Consider the following 21,471-nt stretch of genomic DNA (forward strand, 5'->3'; position numbering starts at 1 on the left):
ATTTAGGAAAAATAAGTTGGTTCTTCCAAGAATTGCCAGATTACGTAGCCAAGTAGCTTCCTGTTTGGCAATGCTTATATAATTGCAGTTCAGAATGACTGGGTAAATTACCTCAAATGCATTGACGTATGCTTGTGTTTTGTTGTGCATGGTGAAAAAGGCAAGCAGCATGAGTCTGAAATGCCTGCAAACATACAATTGTACACAGTCTACAATATTGGAACTTCCAATTTGTTTTTCTCAAATAAATCACAGTTTAAATAACTGTGCAATCAACGCAGGCAATAAAACTACAATTTACTGAAGGTATAATCATGAAGTTTAGATTTAAACCATGTACTTCAGTAATGATTCCAATTTTATCTTGAAGCTGAACCTCAATTTGATGCAAATTGTTGCTTGAACTATTTGCTCCACCAGTCAGTCTGGAGTTTTAATTGGTGCCCGGTATTCAGCAGCACTTATTGATATAGTCCATGCATAGTGGTGACACCATCTCAGTGAATGGGTTTCCAGAATTTGCCATGGATCACAGTCACTTCGAAGTATCAGAATTCTGTGTGGCCTCAAACCTTGTGTGCAGCAAGACAGAGGATATTTGGAATTACACAGAAACAGCCCATTTGATCCAATTGCTCTATGCTCCATTTGAATCTCCACCAATCACTTTTAATCTAACTCCATCAGAATACACTTCTATTGATTCCTCCATTATGTGCTTATCTAACTTTCCGCTGAATACATCTATGCTGTTAGCCTCAATTACTGTTGCGTGAGTGAGATCTACATTCTACCCACTCTCAGTAAAAGGACTTCCTCCTGAATTCCCTCTTGGTTTTGTTGATGATTATCTTATATTCACTGGCTGTCTTAATTTGTTCCCCATCAGAGTGGAAACATTTCTGCCAGTGCTTGCTCTATCATATCCTTTTATAATCTCAGATCTCCCTAGGTTTATCCATCAGCCTCCTCTAGATTAAAGATAGGAGTCTGCTCAGTTTTAACGAGCCTTTGTCTGTTCAGTGTGTAAATTCTTAGCTTTGCACCACCTGGTGGTTAAGAGGGTGGCTGAGAGGAATTGGTCAGTACAAAGTGGTGATGGGGGTGGTGATGCAGTAGGGAAAGCAGTTTATATTTGATTTTGAATTCAACAAGGATATGACAGAAGCTAGGATGTTCCCAAGATCCACAACACAATGTCACAAATTCACTCACTGTCACCAGCCAGTGAGCAGAAAATACTGTCTTTATCTCCTCCACATGGTGAAACCTTCTGGCAAAACTATTTGGCAAAGTGTTACTTAGCAGTTTTCACTTTCTCTCTCTGCTGTCATGGTGGTGCTATGTTGGAGCTTGTTTGGAATTGCCTGACCTTGGCTGAACTAATGCCCCCAATAAAACTTTATTTTTACTGCAAAGCTCAAGTGTGGTCCTACGCAAACACTGGAGATTAAAAGGGAGAAAACTTGCCTTTAAAGGCTCCATGGCAAGACTATCATCCAGAGAAAACAATCCAAATTGCGAATACCATGAAGGTGTTAGGAGATGAGAGCGATGGGACAAGTGGTATTATTTTTCATCTTATTCCAATGAACTAAGTGTCTGCCAAGAGGCATATACTGTAATTGTATTAGGGCTCTATTCAATAGAAATTTTTAAAGTCTGTATTTTGTTATTTACAACTCCTATCGAGTAATTTTATTTAAACATAACTCCAATTAGATATAGTAAAACTGAGATGGATATTGCTGAAGTCTTTTAGCAAGTAACCTGGAGCATATGTATTTCTAGCACTGAAGATGGCATACTGTATGTTCACTTTGCAGTTATAATCATTTTTTCAGTGGATGTCGGGCATAAGGTGCAGTTGAGTACAAGAATAACAATGCAGTGGTAATGTCAAGAAAGTACACTCAGTGCCCTCTCTATTAGGTACACCTGTACACCTCCTCCTAAATGCAAATATCTAATCATCATACGATATTATATAGGAATAGAATTAGGACACTCAGCCCATCAAGTATGCTCTGCCATTCCATCATGGCTGATTTATTATCCCCCTCAATCCTATTCTGCTGCCTTCTCCCCATAACCTTAGATGTCCTGACTAACCAAGAGGATGTCAACCTCTGCTTTAAATATACTCAGTTACGTCACCTCCGCCACCATCTATAGCAATGAATTTCACAGATTTACCACCTTCTGGTTAAAGAAATTCCTTCTTATCTCTGTTCTAAATGAAAGTCCCTGTATTCTGAGATTGTGTCCTCTGGTACTAGACTCACCCACTATCAGTAACATCCACTCTATCTAGGCCTTTCAATACTCAATAGGTTTCAATGAGATCCCCCGTCATTCTTCTAAACTCCAGCAAGTACAGGCCCAGAGCCGTTGAATGCCCCTCACCTGTTAACATTTTCATTCCCATAATCATTCTCGTGAACCTCCTCAGGGCCCTTTCCAATGCCAGCACATCTTTTTAGATAAGGAAGCCAAAACGGCTCACAATACTCCATGTGTGGTGTTACCAATACTTCAGAAGCCTCAGCATCATACCTTTTTTTCTTATAATCTAGTCCTCTCGAAGTGAATGCTAACATTGCCTTGCACTGACTCAACCTGCAAGTTAACCTTTAGGGAATCCTGCATAAGAACTGCAAGTCCCTTTGCACCTCAGATATTTGAATTTTCTACCCGCTTAGAAAAAGTCTATGCCATTATTCCTTCACACAAAGTGCATACACTTCCCTACACTATATTCCATTTACCACTTCTTTGCCTATTCTCCCAATTTGTCCAAGTCCTTCTGCAAACTCCCTGCTTCCTCAACACTACCTGCCCCTCCATCTATCTTTGTATCTGTAAACATGGCCACAAAGCCATCAATTCTGTCATCCAAATCATTAACATATAATTTGAAAAGAAATGGTCCCAATACCAACTCCTGCACAACACCATTAGTCACTGGCACCCAACCAGAACAGGCCTCCTTTATTCTGACTCTTGGCCTCCTGCCAGTCAGCCAATCATCCATGCATGTTAGTATCTTTCCTGTAATATCATGGGCTCTTAACTTGTTAAGCAGCATCATGTGTGGAACCCATCAAAGGCCTTCTAAAAATCCAAGTAAATATCATTTACTGACTCTCCTTTGTCTAATCTGCCTGTTATTTCCTCAAAGAATTTCAACAGATTTGCCAGGCAAGATTTTCCCAAAAGGAAACCATGCTGACTCTGGCCTACTTTATCATGTGCCCACAAGTACCCCAAAACCTCATTCTTAATAATGGACTCTCAACATCTTCCCAATCACTGAAGTCAAAATAACTGACCTTTCATTTCCTTTCTGCTATCTCCCTTCCTTCTTAAAAAGTGCAGTGACATTTGCAATTTTCCAGCCCTTTGGAACCATTCCAGAATTGAGTGGTTCTTGAAAGATCATTACTAATACCTCCAAAATCTCTTCAGATACGTCTTTCAGAACCCTGGGATATACACCTTCTGGTCCAGGTAACTTATCTACCTTTAGAACTTTTAGTTCCCCAAGAACCTTCTCCCTAGCAATGGGAACGTCACACACTTCTGACCTTAACACACTCAAACTTCCAGCATACTGCTTGTGTCTTCCACAGTGGAGACTGATGCAAAATACATATTAGGTTCAACTGCCAAACCTTTGTCCCCCATTACTACCTCTCCAGCATCATTTTCCAGGAGTCCAATATCCACTCTCACCTCTCTATTACTCTTTATACATCTGAAAAATCTTTTGGTATCCTCTTTGATATTATTAGCTAGCTTATCTTCATATTTCCTCTTTCCCCTGCTTATGGCTTTTTTTGGATGCCATTTATGGTTTTTAGAAGCTTCCCAATCATCTGACTTCCCACTCATATTTGCTATATTATACACCCTCTCTTTTGTTTTTATGCTGTCTTTAACTTCCCTTTTCAGCTACGTTTGCCTCATCCTTCCTTTAGAATATTTCTTCTGCTTTGGCATGTATCTAACCTGGCTTTCTGAATTGTTCTCAGAAACTCCAGCCATTGCTGTCCTGTCTTTATCCCTGCTAGCGTTCCCTTGCAATCAAATTTGGCTAGCTCCTCACTCATACCTCTGTAATTTCCTTTACTCCACTGTAATGGACTTTGTTTTCTTCTTCTTAAACTGCAGGGTGAATTCTATCATATTACGATCACTGCCTCCTAAGGGTTCCTCTACCTTAAGTTCCTTAATGAATTCTGGTTCATTACACAGCACCCAATCTAGAATTGCTTTTCCCCTAGTGGGCTCAACCACAAGCTACTTTAAAATGCCATCTCATAGGCATTCTACAAATTCCTTCTCTTGTAATCCAGCATCAACCTGATTTTCTCACGCTACCTGTATACTGAAATCCCACATGACTATTGTAACATTGCCCTATTACATGCTTTCTCAATTTTCTGTTGAAATTTATATCCTATATCCTGCCTACTGTTCGGGTGCTGGTATATAACTCCCATCAGGATCTTTTTACTTTGAGTGGCTTGCATATCTCAGAAACTGCTGATCTCCTGGATTTTCGCACACAACAGTCTCTAGAGTTCACAGAGAACGGTGCGCGAAATAAAGAAAACGTCCAGAGAGCAACAGTTCTGGCGTGAAAATGTTTCATTAATGAAAGAGGTCAGAGAAGAATGGCAAGACTAGTTCAATTTGACAGTAACTCAGATAACCATGTGTTGCAACAGTGGTGTGCAGAAGAGCATCTCTATATGCACAACACATTGAACCTTGAAGTAATGGACTACAGCAACAGGAGACAATGAATATGCACTCAGTAGCCACTTAATTAAGTACAAGAGATGCCCAATTAAGTGGCTAATAAGTATATAAGCAACAAGCTGGAGAACACTTACTATCAATGTTTGGTTATCCTGCTATGTTTAGTCATATCCAGATTTGTAGATTGATTCTCAATTGCCCATTCATTTCACCTAGTAACAGAAATACTATCTAGTTTGTGATTGACCTGTGCAAACCTAGAGACATCGAGCTAGTTAACCTCAGGAGCTATATACATCATTATCCAGGGACTCTTGGAGCAAACTACATACACAAGAGTTAAGCTTATTTGTGAGGTTATAGATAAGAATGATGTAGGTGCAACACTTTAAGGTTCAGTCTGGATAATCTTCGAATGAAATGAGGAAATATTTTAATAAAAAGCTGTTATTTTCACCAATGCTGCCCTAAAACGAATGGAATAAAAACACTCAGCACGTCAGACAACATCTGAGGAAAGGGAAACAGTAAATAATTTAGATCTTGGAATCATTGTCAGAACTGCGCAAGAAAGATACTTAATTTAAGTTTCTTTTCCCACAGATGCTGCCTGACCTGCTGAGTGTTTCCATGATCTTCTGTTTTTATTTCAGATATTCAACATCAGCAGTTTTTTATAAAAATTTTCAAAATAAATGGAAATTTGGTTTCTTAAGCATTATACCAGAACAAAAACAGTAGATCGAGAAGTTTGCTTTCTTTGCATTTTATAGCTTTTAACGTTAGTGGTACAGTGACATAGTTTGTAGAACTGTTGCATCACATGTCCAATGACCTGGTCCGATGCTGATCTCTGGTGCAGGTGGCATGGAGTTTTGCATATTCTCCCTGTGACTGCATGGGTTTACTCTGAGTGCTGGCGATTCCTCCCACATCCCAAAGGGGTCTAGATTCATGGGTTAACTGGCCACTTGAAATTGTCCCTGGTGTGTTGGTGAGTGGTACAATCCATAGGCATCTGATAGAAATGTGGGGAGAACTAAAAGCAATTCACGTAAAATTGTCATAAATAGATATTTGATGGTAGAGAAGACTCGGTGGGCTGAAGGCCCATTTCTATGTTGTATGACTCCCTGTTGTGCCCTGAAATGTATGTATTGCAAGCAGGATTTGAACACTTTCATTCTATTGTATATTTTTGCATCATTCCTAACCTTTCATATGTGCTCCATTGATGCATTAGCATTTTCTACTTAGCTGACACTATCAAGTGAATTTAGGGCCTTTTGGGCTGCTTGACTTGACGTCCACCAGCAGTGTTCTTAGCTCAGTAAATATGAAAGAAATTCAGTAGCTTTCGTTCTTGTGTAAAGATTCCAGACATACCCCTGCAGGACCAGTGTAGTAGTTTAGAAGTCTATTAAATCACCACAGATTTTGTTTGGTTTGTGGTTCATTCTCATTATTTATAAGCCTCATCTATTTTCTGCAGTATTGTATTCTATTCTGGAAATCTGCTTGGCTGCAAGCCTATTTTATGTTGTTCTGTGCACTGCTGAATGACAGTGCCTCGTCCTCTTATTGTATTCTGTAACATTGACTATTTGGAGGATTTTGCTGACCATTATAACACAAGTTTTATTTTATCATTTGCTTTTTGCATATTTCCCTCCTGTTTGTAAGATGTGACAAATTAAGTGTGTTTGTGGATTTTCTTATAAGCTATATTTCATGATTAATTGTTGAGTTGTTTTAAAAGATCTTGGTATTGTGTTTGGGTATAAATGTTACTTATAATGTTGTGCTCAATACTTTTCCTAATTTTCTACTCTATATCCTCTTAAATTCACTATAACCCAAAATTCTTGCAGCCCTTGTTCTTCATCTATCACTGAATTACGGTTTCATTGAATCCTCTCCCAAACTAATTTATTCCCTTCTGCAGTCTCAGAGTACAATATTTTAATTTCCCCCAGACCTTCCTTTTCCTTACAGCTTTTTTACTTTTGCAAAGGCAGCACAGCTCTGCTTAATAAGTATTTCCTGATTATTCCATCTATTTCTTTCCATTGTAACATTACCCCAAAAGACGAACCATCTTCACATCTGCGTAGTAATGCAAATATCTAATCAGCCAACTTCATGCATAAAAGCATGCAGACATGCTCAAGAGGTTCAGTTTTGTTCAAACCAAACCTCAGAATGGGGAAGAAATGTGATCTAAGTGACTTTGAGCATGGATTGAATGTTGGTGTCAGAAAGAGTGGTTGAGTATCTCAGAAACCACTGATCAGCTGGGATTTTCACACAAATAATCCCAGGAGTTTATAGAGAATGGTGTAAAAAAAAAAGTAGTTCTGTGGGCAAAAATACCTTCTAATGAGAAAGGCGGAAGAGAGTGACCAGACTGGTTCAAGCTTACAGGAAGGCCACAGTTACTTAAATAATAGTGAACATCCAAATAACAGGAATGTACATTTTTAACAGAGGAGTTACAGTTACCTGGACATAACAGAGAAAGCTATAGGGAAAAGTATAGATGATGACATGTACCACGGTTTGTACAAATTCTGGTACTCTCACGGGGTGGGAGGTGGGGGGGGGGTTCAAGATTATATTTGTATGGGACAGCAGGTGAGACCTAAATAATCCAAATGGAAAATAGGATAAAATAATTTTGCTTAGTAAGCTCTGCCAATTGTTAAGCCTTATGTTAGGTTAAGCCTGATGTGCTGCAGAGAGATTAGTGCCAGTGTATGACTTATGATTTGCTGCTGTACTGCAAAGTTTCTATGAAGTTTGCCCACACTGCAGAGGTTAGACCTGACGTAGATTCGGGGACCATTTTGTCGAGCACCTTTGGTCCATCCACAAGATATTCCAATGGCCAATCATTTCATTTCATATCCCCATTCCCATTCCAACATGTTGGACAATGGCCTCCTCTTCTGTCACGATGAGGCCATGCTCAGGTTGGAGAAGCAACACATTATATTCCATGTGGGTAGCCTCCATCCCGATGGCATGAACATCAATTTCTCCAAAGTACAGTAATTTTCCCCCTCGCTCTTTACTCTTCTTCAATTCCCTGCTCTGGCCCTTCCCCTTACTACTTCTCCTCACCTCCACTTGATGCTCCTCCTCCTTCTCCTTCTCCCATGGTTCACTCTCCTTTCCTAACAGATTCCTACTTCTCCATCCCTTTACCTTTTCCACCTATCACCTTCCAGCTTCTTACTTTATCACCCCTCTCCCACCATCATGACTCCACCTATCACATATTAGCTTGCACTTCTTCCCCCACCCACCCTCTTATTCTCGCATCTTCCCCCTTCTTTTCCAGTCCTGATGAAGGGTCTCAGCCTGAAATGTTGACTGCTTATTCATTTCCATAGATGCTGTCTGACCTGCGGAATTCCTCCAACATTTTGTTTGTGTTTTCTGCATTGGTGCTGGGTCCTTTATTATTTTTCATTTATATTAGTGATTTGGGAGAGAATATTGGTGGCCTGATTAGTAAGTTTGCTTATGCCTCCAAAATAGATGGCATCGTGGATGGCAAAGAAGATTGTCTGAAGTTATAAAAGGAAAGTGGGCAAGGCAATGGCTACTGAAATATAACTCAGACAAATTCAAAGTGATGCATCTTGGGAAGCTAAACCATGGCAGGACATATATGGTGAATGGCAGGGCTCTGGGGGTGTTATTGAATAGTGAGACCTTGAGATACAAGTACATATTTTTCTAAAAAATAGCAACACAGACACACAGCGTGATGACTAAGACATACGGTATTCTTGTCTTCATTGATCTACTTCCCTGTTGCTCTACGGAACAGTGATCTCGAGCAGCAGAGCTCAACGGATTTTGCTACAGAAAGCTGTAAAATTAGTCAACTCCATCTTGAGTTCTAGCCTCCATAGTACCCAAGACGTTTTCAAGGAGCAGTGCCTCAGAAAGGTGGCATTTATTATTAGGGACCCCCATCACTCATAACATGCCCTCTTGTCATTGCCACCATCAGGAAGGAAGTACAGAAACCTGAAGATACACACTCAGTGATTCAGGAACAGCTTCTTCCCCTTTGCCATCCGATTTCTAAATGGACATTAAACCCATGAACACTACCTCACTTTTTAAAAAATAAATAGTATTTCTGTTTTTGCACTGTTTTTAATCTATTCAATATACATATATACATACATATATATATATCATGACACATGCCGATGATAATAACCTGATTGGCTGATTCTTCTTTGCTGTCTTGAACTTGTCTCTTGGCTCTTCTGTTTCGCTCCTTCTAAGTTCGACATGACCAGCATGGACCACACTTCTTGCTGCGACGATCTCAGGATGTTTCGAGATCCGGCTCTTCTTCATTCGCTTCACAGTAGGCAAACTCTTTGTTGCATCTGTCTGTGCGTCTATGAGCCGTTGATAGTGGTCGGTGGCAGTCTCTTCCTCCTCCCTTTCCAGTGGGCTGAAGCAATTTCTCACCTCCACTGTGTACTGGGCTGGAAGAATAGGTTGTGAGGAGAATGCCTTCCAGTCTATCTTCTCCTTGGGACCTGTGGCTTTGGGTTGCCGCAGGCTCAGTCTCACTTGCATTGACACTATTCTGTGGTCAGAACTGACTGAGTTGAAGGTGCTGTAGGCTTCTGTGTTGCTCACACAATTACGCCATTTTGTTCTTACGAGGATGTAGTTGAGCTGTTTCCTGTAGATGGAGGCTCTGTTCTCGTATGTCCACAGTTTACCAGCTCGCTTCTTGAATTGTGTGTTGGCGGCAATGAGACTGTGTTCCTGGATGAAATCAACTAGATATTGTCCATTTCTGTTGGTAAAGTCTTGGTATGAGTATGGAACATCTTCCAGTCTGACCTGGGTATTAAAATCGCCGAGCACAGCCAGGAATTTATGTGCCGGTATTGAAGTGACAGCTTTGTGAAGTTTACTGTAGAAGGCCTCCACCTCCTTCTCCTCGCTGCAGTTGTGCGGGGAGTAACAGATGATGACAGAGGTCGCCGGGTTTCCGTCGAATTCCGCAGTAAGGATTCTGTCACTGACTGAGACTATGCCCCTCAGTGCCTTCTTCGCCTTGCTGTTCAACATCAGCCCTACTCCACCTTGTGCTGACATCTGATGAGGTGCATCCCCTCTACCTCTGTGAACCCTATCTCTTCGTCAGGGTGTACATGACTGAGTTCTTGGATCCCCGGGATGGAGATCTCGTAGCTGCTTGCCTGTGATGCCAACTCTGTGCACTGAGGCAAGAGGCAGATGGCGTTTACGTTGAAGGTTGAGATGATCGTTTTTACCTTTTAGCGCAAAAGAGGCGCAGTTCGCTCGGCCCCCTTGTTGGACTCAACCCTCCCCATGGGGTTTGAGGTTGCATCTTCATACTGCCTGTCTAGGCCAGGGTCTGGGCGTTCCGTAGGGTTCCTGAGCACTCCCGGCTCTGGAAGTATAGGGTTTGTTGGGTTGTGTGTCATCATGATGCCTTACAAGGTGCAAAAAGAAAGACTGTGTGGCGTGTCACTCCTCACACAGAGAGCAGGTGGCCGTTGACTCACAAAGAGTTCATCCGCCCTTTGACAGGTTTTGTTTTTAGTCGTGCTGGGTGCCTACACACCCTCCTCCCTGGTTAACCGAAGTGCACCAGGGGGTGTGCTGGCTGTGTCACTGACAAGCCGACCCAAGACAGGTAGTGCTGGGCTACGTGGTACCAGAAGCAAGGCAAGGCCCTGACCTGACATCTCTTTGCCACCTACGACCAACTGAAGGAAGAGGAACTAGCTGAGGGAATTAGAGAGGTAGAGGCTGCTGATGAAGACAAGCAGCATGGAGAAGCATGGCACTTAGTGAACGAGATCAGCAGACAGAAGAAGTCCCCATCAGGTCAAATAAGTGGTAAAACAGCAGAGGACCGTGTCCAGACATGGTTTACCCACTTTAAGAACCTACTGGGAAGCCCTCCAACAACCATGGAAGAAGAAGAGGACGTACCCACGATATGAACGCAAGTCAACATCAATGATGGCCCTTTCACCATTGAGGAACTGAAGAAGGCCAAATATGCACTCAAACAGGGCAGGAGCACTGGACCGGATGGGATACCACCAGATGTCCTGAAGAACTACGTCCCGGATGACATCTTGCTGGACATATGTAATACGGCACTGATGAAAGGCGACAAACCAGAACAGTGGTCACTCTCAAACATTATCCCAGTCCCCCAAGTCTGGATCCCTCATAAAGACAGATAACTACCATGGTATCAGCTTGACCTGCATCTTAGCAAAGCTATACAATCGGATGATCTTGAACAGGATTCGCACCGCCATTGACACTAAGCTAAGATTCAATCAGAATTGTTTTCGGCAGAAGTGCACAACAGTAATGCAAATACTTGCTCTCCGTAGAATCATCGAGGAAGTCAAGAAGAACAACCTACCAGCCATGCTTACTTTCATCGATTTTCACAAAGCTTTTGACTCCATTCACTGAGGTAAAATGCTGAAGATCCTGAAAGCTTACAGAGTGCTGGACTGTCTACTGAGAGCAATAGAGTCCAGCTATACCAAAACCATGGCGAAAGTTGTATCACCAGACAGAGAAACAGCAGTGTTCGAGCTCCTAGCTGGTGTGCTGCAAGGAGACACTCTGGCACCCTACATCTTTATAATCGTCCTTGATTACGCTGTGCGTCAAACTACCAAAGATCATGACAAGCTTGGTTTTACCATAAAACCAGGGCGAACCAAAAGGGTCAGACCAGTTACGCTCACAGATCTCGATTTTGCAGATGACATAGTCCTGCTCTCTGACCAGATGGAGGAAGCACAGCAGCTACTGACAAAAGTGGAAATTGAGTACAATAAAGCTGGACTTCACCTAAACGCTAAAAAGAAAGAGTACATGGCATTTAACTGCGACGAAGGTACTCTCAAAACCGTGAAGAATGATACCATTAAGAAAGTCTTTGACTACAAGTACCTCGGGTCAAGAATGATCAGTTCGGAAAAGGACATAAAGATACGGAAGGTGCTGGCGTGGAGAGCTATGAACGACATGAAGGAAATCTGGAAGTCGAACCTGACCAGAGGACTTAAAAAGAGGATCTTCATAGCAGTCATAGAGTCCATTCTCGTGTACGGATGCGAGACGTGGACACTCACTAAGACTATGTGAAAGTCTCTAGATGGTTGCTACACACGAATGTGCCGATGGCTCTCGACTTGAGTTGGCAACAGCACATGACGAACGTCGAGCTCTATGACGATCTACCGATGCTCACCACTAAAATTGAGGCGAGAAGACTGCAACTAGCGGGGCACTGTCTACGCCACCCCGAGCTACCTGCCAGCCTAGTGATCATATGGCAGCGGAGCCCAAGCATGGGAGGATGAACCCTGGGCGCCTTCCCAAGACTATGGTCAACACGCTCCTAGAAGACAGCGGCGCGGCTAATGTAGATGAACTGAACACACTGATGAGGGAGAGGGAGAAGTGGAGAGTCCATCATCGTGCCCGACGCCGGCCCCCTAGGCCTGAGTCGACGTAGTAGTAGTAGTAGTAGTGATTGGCTGAGATAGAGAACAGAAGTTAGGACGTTGTGTTACAGTCGTACAAACCATTGGTTAAGCAGCACTTGGATTGCTTCTGCCATTTTGGATAACATGCTATCAGCAGGATGTGATTAACTGAGAGGGGATGCAGAAAGAATTCACAGGAATGTTACCTGGACTGAAGGACTTAAGTTATAACGAGACATTGAATGGGCTAGGATTATGTTTTCTGAAGTGAAGGGAGCTGAGGGGTGACCAAAGAGAGATTTATAAAATTAAGGGGGCATTGATAGGGTCGATAGTCACAATCTTTTCCCCAAGAGAGGGGAGACCAGAACTAGTGAGCTTAGGTTTAAGGTAAGAAGAGAAGATTCAAATAGGATCTGAGGGGCAACATTTTTTTTACACAGAGACTGATAGGTATATGGAACGAGCTGCCAGAGGCAAATAGTCGAAGCAGGCAAAATTACAGCATTTAAAAGACATTTAGACAGGTATATGGACAGGAAAAGATTGGAGGCTTATGGGCTTAATACAGGGATTAGCAGAGATAGACATCTTGGTTGGCATGGATGAGTTGGGCTGAATGGCCTATTTTCCTGTTGTAAAACTCTATGAATCTAAGGTTCATAGAGGACTTCAGCAGAAAACTAGGCAGCAATATCCAGATAAAACAGTATTGCACCCAGTGGAGCTGTTGCCTCACACCACCAGTGACTCAGGTTCAATCCTGACCTCCGCTGCTGTCCGTGTGGAATCCATGCATTCTCCCTGTGACCGTGTGGCTTTCCTCAACGTACTCTGGTTTCCTCCCAAAGGTTTGTGGATTTGTAAGTTTATTGGCCATGGTAAATTTCCCCCATATGCCAATGAATGGCAGAACCTGCAGAGTTGAGGAAGAAATGGGAGGACAAGGCCTGATGGGCCAAATGGCCTCCATCTCTGCCGTAAGTATCAGAGGTTATGGGCCCCATATCTAAGAATGGGTGTGTCGGTGTAGGAGAAGGTTCTCAGAGTTGTATACTGTGTACATACTTAGATAATAAAATGAACTTTTGAAGCTTTAAACCCTTGAAAGGAGGTTTACATGAATCCCAGGAACGAAAGGATTAATGTAGGAGAACTGTTTATGGCTCTGGGCCTGTACTCGCTGGAGTTTAATGGAATAGAAGGGGGTGCAATCTCTTTGCACCCTACCATATATTGAAAGACCTTGACATAGTAGGCATGGAGAGGCTGTTTCCATTAGTGGGATACTCTAGGACCAGAGAGCACAGCCTCAGAATAGAAGTTTGTCCCTTCAGAACGCAGATGAGGAGGAATTTCTTTAGCCAGACGGTGGTGAATCCATGGAATTCATTGCCACAGGAGGCTAAGTCATTAGGTGTACTCAACGCAGAGATTGATAGGCTCTTGATTTGCAAAAGTGCCAAAGGCTACAGGAGAAGGCATTAGGAATAGCATTAAGAGGGATAATAAATCAGCCATGATCAAATGGAAAGCAGACTCGATGAGCTGATTCTGCTCCTATGTCTTATGCTGTCAGTAAATATGGAATACATACAACAATCTCAGGAAACATTGCACCTTTTCCTTCCCATAACTTGGCACATGGATCATGTGAGCACGCTTCTGTGAATCTTTTACTCTAGGCTTCTATTAGACAGAGTTGATACTTTGATAACTTAGCAAGACGAAGAAAGCATTTCTCTCAAAGCACTGAACTGGTGTGGCAAATATATAAAACTTCCACTTTTTCGGAAAACAGTTGCACAGCGAGAGCTACACTGGCAAGAAGATGAAATGGCCAGGTGACATCAGCCAAGATAAGATGCATTGAGTAGGTCAGCTGTTGTGGTAATTTTCTGCAGTTGTTCTGTGCCTTTTATTCAAAGTCAATAGTGACATGTTCTAATGCAATACACAGCGCAATTGATCAATATTCTGAAGTCTCAACACATTAACTCACACTTATATTAGCAGTCAGTAAGAGTGAAATATCAGAGGGAACCTTTCTTGTCCACCCTGTTTTCTACAAGCCTCCAGCTCTCTAGGAGATAATGTGGTAACATGGTGAATATCCCCTTGAATCAGAAATTTGGAATAGAATAAACACCTATGCATCTGGGATATGCAAAGCACAATAGAACTGTGTACGATTGAAAAGTGGGTCAAATGTAAAAAAAACGCTGAGGTCTAGATGACTATTAATTAAGCAGTGCGAAAAGTTAAACTGAAAATAATGAAAAAAAGAAAACAGTAGACTGAAAGAAAAAGGCAAATGATTGAGCAATCCCCTGGGATATGTTAGGATTACTTTCAGACATCTTGCAAGAATACAAACCTGTTGGAATATTTGATAAGTTTTATAGACTCCAGAAGTAATTTAGGTTGAAAACTGGGGAAATCCCTTTGGGATTTATCATCAGAAATAGTTATTTGCAGCTTTCTATATTAAAATGCACAATATCCAAAGCTATTTGTGCACTTGAGTTATCTAGATTTTTAAAATGAAAATGAAAATGAAAAGCTCACATTCTTATAATTGCCATGGATTTAACCGGGATCCTCACTGGGCTATTTAAAGAAAAGCTGCCTTTATGTCGAAACTTGCCCTGGATTGGTATGGCTGTGTAGGTACCCAGAAATTGCTTTGAGTGTTAGGGAGGAAATTGTAACCCTGCTTATGTCCTAATATGTATCATTTAGTGGAATGTGGTATCTACAAATTCAAAATTACAAATAATGACATCAACGTCAACTGCTCCCACTGAGCAATACATGAATCAATGCAAAGATATATTCATTATTTCCCATCTTACGTACACACTAAAAATCTTATGACTTTAAGTCTGTATCAAAATATCAATTCAGTGAGTAATTTGGACACCTCATGTACACCAAGGTGAAGCTGTACCAGAGCTGTTCTGTCCACACTCTTGTACATGGCAGAATGCTGGTACCTGGCAGAGAACAACCTTGCCAGGCTGTTGTCATTCTTCACCATGAGCCTCCAGAAGAACCTCCTTATTTTCTAGCCAAGAAAGATCTCCAACTAGGCCCTACTCCTACAGTGTCACCAAGAGGACGTGGCTACAATCATCATGAGGAAACGTTGGAGATGGATTGGGCATGTGATGAGAGATGAGGCCAACTCCATCATCAAGACAGGACATCAGTGGACCCTTGAGGGGGTGGAGGAAACACAGGAGACCAAAATCTTGTAATGATGAACACAGCATTAATGCTTGGCACTGTTCCATCCAGTCAGAAATGAGAACCCTGAACCACACCTGGAGCACAATAGAGAAGATGGCCAAGGAGAGACAGAGATGGTGGACCTTCATTTTTGCTCTATATGCCATGGCGTAACGGGGAGTAACTAGCTATAAAATTCTGAAAGAGGATAATAATAAGTTCATCAAACCCTCACTTCAGTGGGGATCTAATGCTTAATTAGAACAAGATGAACAATTGTAGGCAATATAGTAAAACCTTATTAAAGCCCACCCTATTTCCAAGTGGACTTCCTTTGAAGGAGGTCCCTCCTCAGAAAACTAGATAGGGAAGTTTATCTTCTGTTTTTCCCCATGATATAAATTACCTTGATGTTGATGCCTGTGGAACTTCAGTTCAGGTGCCAGTCAGCTTCACCAACACCAAGTTCCCAAATTCACTAGCTAAGCTCTGCCAGAGATTTTGTTGTTGAATACCCAACAGGTTCTAACAGTTGCTTGCTAAGATTCCGCAGGATTTACACTGGACTTCGAAATGGCATAACCTGTCACTCAGTTCCACAGTAATAAAGGATGGACAATAAATGCCAATGTCTGTTGTATGGAAAGAAAATGATTGAGCTCACTTCACATTTATTTATGATGCAGGTGTTGATCTATATCTTCTGATGTATAAATTCACTGCCCATATTTTCTGCTGAAAATGCAAAAAAAGGAACAAATGGATTCTGTGACCTTTACCTTTCAACAATCAATTTTCATGTTCTGCATTACAAGATTTTGTGCACATTCTATGCAGCTGGGAAATAAATAATAGAACTGTTAAAACCCAAACTGGCATTCTCAGTAAGTTGAATCCTTGACGCACAAACGGCTGCACAATTTAGGGCAAATTCTGTATCTTGTTTCATCCTAATTTAACTATAATAATATGTTTAGTTCGAATTATTTGGAAGCTTTTATCATCTAAAAGGTACACCTACAGGTTTGATCTATTTGCATACCTATTGTGATGCAGGCAATCTGGTGTAAACAGGGAAACAAAGTCATATGGTTCAGAAAATGCCATCGTCAATGTGAACCATCACTAATCATCTACTATAGGTTCATTAAAACATATTGAGAATACAGGAAGAGGAAAAGCAAGTCCAATCCATTTCTTCTTTCTCTCTTTCAGCTGCGTCCACTATTCGTGTGAAGCCACTGACTGTCAGGAGCTGAGTCTTCAAAATGCAATATTGAACTGTACAGGTGCTGGGCACTACAATGGGGACCGATGCATCGTGTCCTGCAAGGAAGGCTACGTGCTTCACCAGCGAAGAGACGAAGAGACCTCTAAGCGCCAGGTCAGTTGATACTCTTTATATTTTTGGGATTGTCAACAACAAGAAATTCTAATATTGCACTTAGCTATTTCTCTAACACCTTGATTCTGTAAGGCTTGTTTATTCTATCTCAATTTAGACTACATTTAATATTTCAAAGGAAAAGCTTTGGAAATTACAGTACTGGGTGTAGGAAGCTAAAGCTGCCATTGCAGACATCATTTATTGTGAATGCCAGACATTGAGTAGAAAACTGTAGCCCCCAGGTGGAAGGCATAACTTATTTGATGTTACCTAACATTGCTGCTCGATGACAAAGAGAACGTTTCAAGATAGTACGTGGTTCTACAAGGCAATTAAGAAGCTGGGATCAGTCCCATCATTCCCATGAGGACTGAGTATTCTCTCTTGATTGTAGCTTCTCCAGAGATACCATTCCGATCCATTTACCAGATTCCCAGTCTCAGTTATCCACTTAGTATTGATTATAATCCTCATTATTTGTTTCAAAGATGTATCATATGAAAATGCCTTCTGATCTGATCTGAAGCACAGGAATTTGATTGGGGCCGTGCATGAGGAAACTCAGTTCTATTGGGTTGAAGTTTGTAAGCAGTGTTCATCGTGCAGACAGGAGGATTCTTGAACTGCGAATTTCTTCGAAAAGTATTTAGATATTACTATTTATACAGCAAATAATCTATAAACCCTTCATAAAGTATAAAATACTTTGTGTGCATAATACATTAAGCTTTCTCAGTGGAAACCCAGGAAAAATTAACAGGAAGGATTACTTTATTATCGGATTGAGTCCTGCTTTAAATTTTCCCTTGCACGTGCAAACATCAGGAACAATGATGTACAATTGATTATACATACCAAACTAAGTAGCTCTTAAATTCATAAAATCTTTGGGTTACAGAATTCTCATAGGGTGGACTTCCAAATTTCCCAGTCAGATGACCATTTTTCAAGTACCACCTTGCACAAGAGAACAATAAACAAACTGCTGGAGGAAATCAGCGTGTCTGGCAATATCTGGAGAGGAAAATGGACAATTAATTTTCCAGGTTGAAACCGTTAATCTAGGGTGATTCAGGAACCCAGTCCAGATGACCCAACCCAAACCTTGACAGTCCATTCCCTTCTACTGACGCTGCATGATCCACTGAGTTACTTCAGCAGTTCGTTTTGCTTCAGATTACAGCATCAGGTCTCTTGTGTTGCCATGGCAAAGCAGTAAGTAGCTCATGGGAAGATAAAAAAAAATCACTCTTGAGCATCTAGGAGAAAGTTGATCTTTTAAAGTCTTGGTGAATTCACGTATTAGGTTTGAACACCTGGAAGTAGTGGTAGAAACAGGGCAGTAAGGCAATTTAATTGGAAAGCATTGAAAGATGCAGTTCTGAAGCTGGCCATTTCACCCATCAAGCCTGTACTGAATGTCAACCAGCCAGTTGCCCATATCCTACTTTGATCCAATATTTTTATCCTCCCTATATTAAATCAATCACCGACATACTAGGGACAAGTTATATTGGCCAATTAACCTAGCATGATTTTGTGATGAAAAAGGAAACTGAAGCATCTGGGACAATCACACAAGGTCACAGAGAGAATGTACAGGCTCTTCACAGTCTGCACCCAAGGTCACGACTGAACTTGGATCTCTGGTGCTGTCAGGAAACAGTTCCATTCTCTGCTCCACTTTTCCCTGTCTGCCCAAGAATTTTTTTTACCCTTTTTGGTTAGCTCAAGCAAGAGATGACATGGCTATAGAAATGGGTGTGAGGTGGAGTAAGGAAGAAGGACAAAGGATGGAACTATTTTGCTATTATCTGGATAATGTCATTTACGGTTTTCCTGCCTTTCAGTTTTGTACCTTCATATCCAAGAACTACTTACGTGAGAACACTTGTTTCTAAAACATAACTTACATGCACCCTGAGCTAAAATATTAACTTCTCATATTTTACTCCTGGGTCCCAGAACAATTCAGCTCACAGCTGTTGTAAGTTGGCATATTTCTTAAAACAGTGATGAAGCTGCCAACTGAAGGCAGCTGTGAGCATACTAAACAAATCAGGTTCTTGTTTTCGGTTGTTCTGACTTGCACTTTGGATCGTTGTGGTGAAATGCAACCTAACCATTTTTTGTCCTGATAAGGGGCAGCAAATTGTTTCAAAATTCACGAATGTATTCTTACAGAGAAGAGTGTATTGATGCTAAAATATCACAAAACCCAAAGGCGTTGGATTAAACAGTTGCAAGGTGTTAGGTTCAAATGAAACATACAGTAGAACTCAGGTAACTTCCCTCCTCAAGTTTGATGTTATCTTGTAACATAGGAGATATGTAACATATCTTGTAATATCAGATGCAATCTCAATGGCTCTTCACATGGCTTTAGATCACCTGGACAACACAAACACCTACGTCAGGATGCTGTTCATCAACTATAACTCAGCATTTAATACAATCATTCCCACAATCCTGATTGAGAAGTTACAGAACCTGGGCCTCTGTACCTCCCTCTGCAATTCGATCCTCACCTTCCTAACTGGAAGACCACAATCTGTGTGGATTGGTGATAACATCTCCTCCTCACTGATGATCAACACTGGTGCACCTCAGGGGTGTGTGCTTAGCCCACTGCTCTACTCTCTCTATACCCATGACTGTGTGGCTAGGCATAGCTCAAATATGACCTATAAATTTGCTGCTGATACAACCATTGTTGGTAGATCCTCAGATGATGAAACAGGACATACAGGAGCGAGATATGCCAACTAGTGGAATAGTGTCACAGCATCAGCCTGGCATTCAATGTCAGTAAATTAAAAGTGCTGATTGTGGACTTCAGGAAGGGTAAGACAAAGGAACATATACCAACCCTAATAGAGGGATCAGAAGTGGAGAGAGTGAGCAGTTTCAAGTTCTTGGGTGTCAAATTCTCTGAGGATCTAACTTGGTCCCAACATATCGATGTAGTTATAAAGAAGGCAAGACAGCGGCTATACATCATTAGGAGTTTGAAGAAATTTGGTATGTCAACAAATACACTCAAAAATTTCCAATGGTGTACCATGGAGAGCATTCTGACAAGCTGCATCACTGTCTGGTATGTGGGGGGAGCGGGGCTACTGCACAGGACCAAAAGAAGCTGCAGAGAGTTATAAATTTAGTCGGCCCCATCTTGGGTACTAGCCTACAAAGTACTCAGGACATCTTCAAGGAGTGATGTCTCAGAAAGGCGGCGTCCATTATTAGGACCTCCAGCACCCAAGGCATGCCCTTTTCTCACTGTTACCATGAGATAGGAGATACAGAAGCCTGAAGGCACACATTCGGCAATTTAGGATCAGTTTCTGCCCCTCTGCCGTCCAGTTCCTAACAGGACATTGAACCCTTGAACACTACCTCATTTTTAAATATATATTCTTTCTGTTTTTTGCACAATTTTAATCTATTCAATATATGTATACTGTAATCGATTTACTAACTTATTTATTTATTATTATTTATTTTCTATATTATGTATTGCATTGAACTGCTGGTGCTAAGGTAACAAATTTCATGACACATGCCAGTGATAATAAACCTGATTCTCATTATGATTCTACTTGAGTCCACAGATTTGTACAGTATAGAGCATGAGGTGATTTAGCCCCTTGATCTGGTATCAGTTGACAGAAATGAAACAAAGGGTATATTTTTTTCCATATTAAGTGAAACACAGTGGGTCTGATAATTCTGTGATGTTCATTAATCTGCCAGGTTTCATTCACTGAGAAAATTAAGTCTGCTTTTTTGACATTTGTTACCTTAATACAGCAATCAATAATGTTATACTGGGATCTGGAGAAGTGCTTTCTCCCCCATCTGATTCTATAAACAGAAATATACAGTACTTGGTTGGAAAGAGTGTGCAGATGGCACACCGAACCTTCCTTTTGCCTGCTGCTCTTTAGCCTTTCTCAGATTTCTGTGCCTGCTTGCTCATGGGCAGAGGTCAGGGAAAAGGTGAAGGTCAAAATGCCACTGTGTCCATCTTCCTGCTTTGCCTCTGGGTTCATTAGTAGAGTACTAACGTCCTGAGCAGATGCTATGGCTTCTCTTCAGGCCAGCACTAGGAAGTCAGCCACCCTTATTGAAAAGGTAAGACGGTTACCTATTTTATTTTACCTTATCTTGTGCAAACATCTCAATTAAGAGCAAAAGAAAACTCCATCCCATCAATCTCCCCTGCAATCCAATATAATGAAGTCTACTCTCATCGTAACCTCCACTGTTACTGTTTTAATGCTTTCATGACTTAATACTTTTGGATGCTTTCATTTTTCATGTAGTTTAAAATAATTAAATAAAATGCACTGGAGTTCATTTGACTGTCTTTGAATGACTTTCATCGTCAAGGATATTTAAAAATAATTTAAAGACCTCTGACAGCATTGGGCTGCCAATAACTCATCATTATATTCTGAAGGGGAGCCTTATGTAACCTGAGGCCAAGCCAGTGCATTACCTGAGACACTGCTTGGGTACAAGGGTCATCCAGTCTTCTCTATCTGT

The 21,471-nt window shown here is 41.3% G+C and overlaps 1 protein-coding gene across 1 annotated transcript in view; it reads left to right on the plus strand.

Annotated features, from left to right (window-relative positions):
• The window catches only part of LOC134359926 (pappalysin-1-like), a 365,925-nt gene that overhangs the window by 173,226 nt on the left and 171,228 nt on the right, over positions 1 to 21,471 (plus strand). The window contains exon 14 of the mRNA XM_063073788.1: positions 16,752 to 16,920. Within this exon, the coding sequence (XP_062929858.1) occupies positions 16,752 to 16,920 (169 nt within the window). The remainder of the gene's footprint in view (positions 1 to 16,751; positions 16,921 to 21,471) is intronic.

This window comes from Mobula hypostoma, chromosome 21 (genome assembly GCF_963921235.1).
Source record: "Mobula hypostoma chromosome 21, sMobHyp1.1, whole genome shotgun sequence".
Classification (NCBI taxonomy): Eukaryota; Metazoa; Chordata; class Chondrichthyes; order Myliobatiformes; family Myliobatidae; genus Mobula; species Mobula hypostoma.